We start from the raw sequence: 4,655 nt of genomic DNA on the forward strand, positions 1-4,655 counted from the left end.
GGGGGCATTGGGAGGGGTCAGCAGGCTTCAGGTGGCCCCTCCCTCTTGCCAGGCCAGCATGTCCTCCTTCCCTTGTTCTGGTCCTGGCTGCAGCTTTGTACCTCCTGTCTCCTGCAGCCCCCTAGGCCGGCATCATGATACCATCCACTTTCATCAACTGCTATGTCCAGACCCCTCCTGTGAGGTGTGTAATAGCACAACTGCTGAGATCAATCGGCTGCTGTTCCCGCAGGCCCTGGAAGATGCTACTCCCTTGGCTTCCACAGCCCCTGTGACTTCCTCATCGTTCACTCTCTCCCCTGACTCCTCAGCAGTCCCTCCAGGAGACCTAATATCAGCTTCTCTGCCTGAGCCTTCCCCACCACCTGCCTCCATCTTCTCACCTAACCCAGTGACCCCCTTGGCTGACTTTTTTCCACCCTCACCACCGGGTGATTCTTTGCCACCAGAGTCTTTTCCTCCCTTGGATTCCGAATTCCCAAAGGACAATTTCCCACCCCAGTCCCTTGCCTTTCCTCCAATCCCACCAAATGATGCTCAGACAGTGGATCCTGTTGTCCATCCAGAGGCCACTTTGTCTCTAAATACTGAGACCTTTGCTTGTCATAATGCACCACCAACCCTGTCTGTTTCACCACCGCCAGACTGCAGTTTAACTATGGCTCAATCTAAATCGATTTCCATCTCAATGAAGCCTATTCCAGAGATCTCATCTCCAGATAGCTCTGGTGGGTTGCCTACTTATGTCCCGACAATCATGGGCATTAATGCCTCCAGATTGTCAATTTTAGACTTCCCGTGGTGGCAAACTCATGCCAAAGACTTCTGCCCTTCAACCTTGGCTCCATATAATGTTCATCACGAGTTGCTGGCCCTCCATTCTGCAGAGGCTTCTTCCAGGGGAGACCCTGCAGCCAAGCTTGTGGAGCCTGCTAACCTCTCACTTCTCAACCCTGATGTCCTGGCACTCCTAGAGAAACAAGTCCAAAAGAGGAGTGACTTCTGGATGTGGAAGGAAATGAAAAAGCGTTCTGTTCCAAAACAAACAACTGCTGATAAACATGACTTGGCAGTCCCCCTTCCTTTCTGGAGCAGCAAAGACCAATCAAAGGAGCTGCATGTGCATCGGCAGCCCCCATATCCTACAACCACCTTAAAGGAGGGCCATTTACAGCAAACCCCTATCCAGCTCTTCTGGGGTCTCCCAACTCTGCATAGTGAGTCCTTGTTCTCTGCTGCCCGTGTCTTGGACAATTGTTCTTCCATCTTTATTTTTAACAGAATCTCGAATGCCTCCACAGAGCAGGAATCCCCAGTAGTTCCCCATCCTCTTCCTCTGTGCTTGCCTGAGAACCAGCCCCAACCCCAGCCCCTACCTATCCCTCAGGTCCAGCCCCAGGCCCACCTTCAGTCCCCACTCCCAATCCTGCCATCTGGTCCTCTAACCCAGATTAAGGTCTGTGGAGTGTGTTTCCACAGACCTGAGAAGGAATCAGAGTCTCTCCTATCAACTGAAATGCAACAGCTGGAATGGAACGTGTTGCAGAAGGAACAGGAAACTGTGTGGGGTTTACCCGCTGTTGTCCAAAGATCCCAGGAGGACTTCTGTCCTTCAGCTCCTAACCCTTCTCTTAATCACCGGGCCTCCCAGGCCCGTGTTGCAATCTCTATCCTTCCTGGGCAGTTTCCTCTCACTGATGAGCTTCGAACAAAACTAGAGCGTCACCTTCGGAAGAGGCTCATCCAACACCGGTGGGGCCTGTCCCGCAGGATCTATAAGTCTCTATCACTGATGAGTCCAAGTGTTTTCTCAGAGACCCCTAACTTGCAGCGCTATCGTGGACGCACATGGATCTCTAAGAGGGAGAGTAAGTTGAGCGAATCTGAAAGCTCTGAGGGGGACTCAGAAATGATTCAGCTAGAGGACGATGACCTGGAGAAGGACAACGATGACCTGGAGAAGGATCAGGGACACAACCCAGAGAATGGCCCAAAAGATTATCTGTTGAGTGACCCAGAGAGCTCTTCAGGTAATGATATGGGGTATGATTCTGAAAAAGAACTTAGGAGCCCATCAGAGAAAAACTCAACAGTGTCTGTGGAGACTTTAGGTCAGAGACAACTTGAAAATGTCTTGAAAATACATTTGAGCAAAAAGTTTGAGGAAATCAATGAGGGTCAGCTCCCCGGGACTGTGCATAATTCATGGCATAGTATGAAGCAGACATTGCTTCGTTCTGAGAACTCCCACACTGAAATAAAACAGAGAAGTTTGCCACCATCAGAGGTTCAGGACTACTCCCTGAATACCTTCCAGGAGCTTCCCTTTATTAAATCTAGTGCACAACAGATGCTGGAAGCCCATATTAAAAGGTTTCGTATGAGGATGATGTGGGGCCTTCCCCCCAGGGTCCTTGAATCCATAGAGCTCTTTAAACTGATAAAGGACACATCCCATTCTAGCTTTTCCTCCTCAACCAACCTGATTTCTGAGGTAAATTCCAAACCTGGGGGCTTCAACTCCCTTAGAGGCAGCTCTAAATCTCTCCATGGAGACAAAGTGGGAACAGCAAATTCAGCCCCCATCCTGGATCATCCTCTCCCTGCCGCCTCAACTGTGGGCAAGGAAGAACAGAGAATTCCGAGGCAATCACCCTCTGCTTTCAACCATGAGTTTGTAGAGGATGTTCAGAAGATTAAGGATGGCACACAGACTCTTACACCTGTCAAACATGACACCAGAGGCAACGGATGGCCCCCAAAGCTGCCTGCAAGGCAAGCTGGGGCCAGACATGAGCCAAAGGATAAGAGTGCAAATTCTAGGGGTAGAGGAGGAATGCAACAGGGCAAAAAGAAGAATCTAGAACCTGTCGTTGTGCCCACAGTGTCCAGGGAGATATTCAGGGCCAAGCAACTTGATGCTCATCAATCACAATCTAATACCTTGACAACCAGCAAGCCAGTAAGCTCCCAAATCATAAAGGTGAATGATAATAAAGTCAAAACTACCATCCCCATTAAAAGCCCCCCACCAAACCTATCAATTCCCCAAGATCCTAAATCCTCAAACCTTAAAGAACAACTGTTGTATGAGTTAAAGTTTAAACTGGAAAACAGAGAGCATAGCCGGGCCCAAGCCCAACGCACTGGCCTGCCCCCTGCCTCAGAGAGTTTGACTTACAAGGCCTCACTGACTTATGCCCAGGGTGTCTCCAGTGGGGACATGGGAGCTTCTCAGGTGCTGCATGTCCATCCAGAGGACACAGGAATTAGTATGGAACAGCAGCAGAAGCCTTGGGTCCCTAGGCATGTCGTAAGGAAGTGCCAGAATAAGAATCTCCCACCAGCTGTGGTGACCATGAGCCCTCCGGACTCCAAGGCACAAGAGCTTGGTGGAGGGGATGCAGGACTGGGGACATCCCAACTTAAAAGGAACAGTTTCCCTACTGAGGATGTGGCATTGAAGAAGAGGTTCCCTACTCAGGACGTGCTACTGAAGGAAAAGCTGGGAAGCAAGCCTTCCCAGACCCTATCACAGAAGGGTCAGCCTCCTCCTGAAAGCCCGTTCAGAAAAAAAATGAAGCATTTTTTGCAATGGCTTAATCCAGGGATAAAATGCAAGAGGCAAGAAAACTCCCAGGAGAAGGGCAGCCCTCTATCATCTGTGGAAAGCAGAGGCCTACTTAAAGGTAGAACTGCCTTTACTGGGACAACCAAAGCTCAGAAAATCATGACAGACGTTGGGAAGTTCCTAAAAGAGAAAGTGGGGCGTTGGCATGCAATAGATAGCACCTGCCCTCAACAGCCCATTCCCTTCCCAACCAAGTATGGGAAAACGCAGCAGGAAGCACAAGTGCAGGCCCAGGCACAGCCTGTCCAGGGGTATCCTTTCAACTACAGGGCTCCCTCCTGTAAGGTGACAAATACCAAGTCCTGCCACCAACAAGCTGTCTTTGCTGGCCAAGGCCATACTGGAAGTATTAGACAGATCAGAGACAAGGACAGACAGCCCCAGAAAGCTGTGGCATTTAAGGACCAGCGACTGCATAACAAGTATCCCCTATCCATGCCCCACAGGGAGCCTGCACCCCACCCACACGCCATCTGCAGGCATCAAGCTGGCCAGGGGGCCTCCGGCCACTCTCACCACTGCCGAAGGCACTGTGTTCAGAGATCTGCCTCTACTATTTAGACAGAAAACCCTTCTCCAGAATTTCCAGGGGGGGATATTTCCCACCCCAAAATAATCCCTTGTGAAGAATATTGATTCTCTCCAATAAATATTTCTCTGATAATAGCAATGTCTGTTCTGTGTACTGTACTGGGGGCATGGGTTTCAGGTAACTCAGTTCAGCTGTTACTGATTGCTTCCTTTGGCTTCTAAAAGGTGACCAGTCTCCCGGAGCTCTTGAGAAATAGATATCATGTGCCCCCCAAGACCCCCAAAGCCCATTTCCTGATGAAGTTTGAGGAGATGGGCTCTGTCTCCTGCCCTTTGGCTTAGCCTTCCTGAAAATGTATAGTAGCTCACACCTTTGCCCTCATTGAATGTTTTATACCCTTTAGAGCAAGTGTTCTAGGATCAAACACAGGTATAGTTTTCAGAAAATAATGATTAAGCCACTGTTTTTACTTCACTGTTACTACACAGTAGC

General features: G+C 49.7%; 1 protein-coding gene across 1 annotated transcript in view; it reads left to right on the forward strand.

Annotated features, from left to right (window-relative positions):
- The window catches only part of LOC123323725 (spermatogenesis-associated protein 31D4-like), a 6,433-nt gene extending 2,202 nt beyond the window's left edge, over window positions 1–4,231 (forward strand). The window contains exons 4-5 of the mRNA XM_044912197.1: window positions 94–3,454; window positions 3,500–4,231. Of these exons, the coding sequence (XP_044768132.1) occupies window positions 94–3,454; window positions 3,500–4,192 (4,054 nt within the window). The 3' untranslated portion in view covers window positions 4,193–4,231. The remainder of the gene's footprint in view (window positions 1–93; window positions 3,455–3,499) is intronic.
- The last annotated feature ends 424 nt before the right edge of the window (window positions 4,232–4,655 follow it).

The sequence above is a fragment of the Neomonachus schauinslandi genome, unplaced genomic scaffold (assembly GCF_002201575.2).
Source record: "Neomonachus schauinslandi unplaced genomic scaffold, ASM220157v2 HiC_scaffold_446, whole genome shotgun sequence".
In the NCBI taxonomy this organism is placed as follows: Eukaryota; Metazoa; Chordata; class Mammalia; order Carnivora; family Phocidae; genus Neomonachus; species Neomonachus schauinslandi.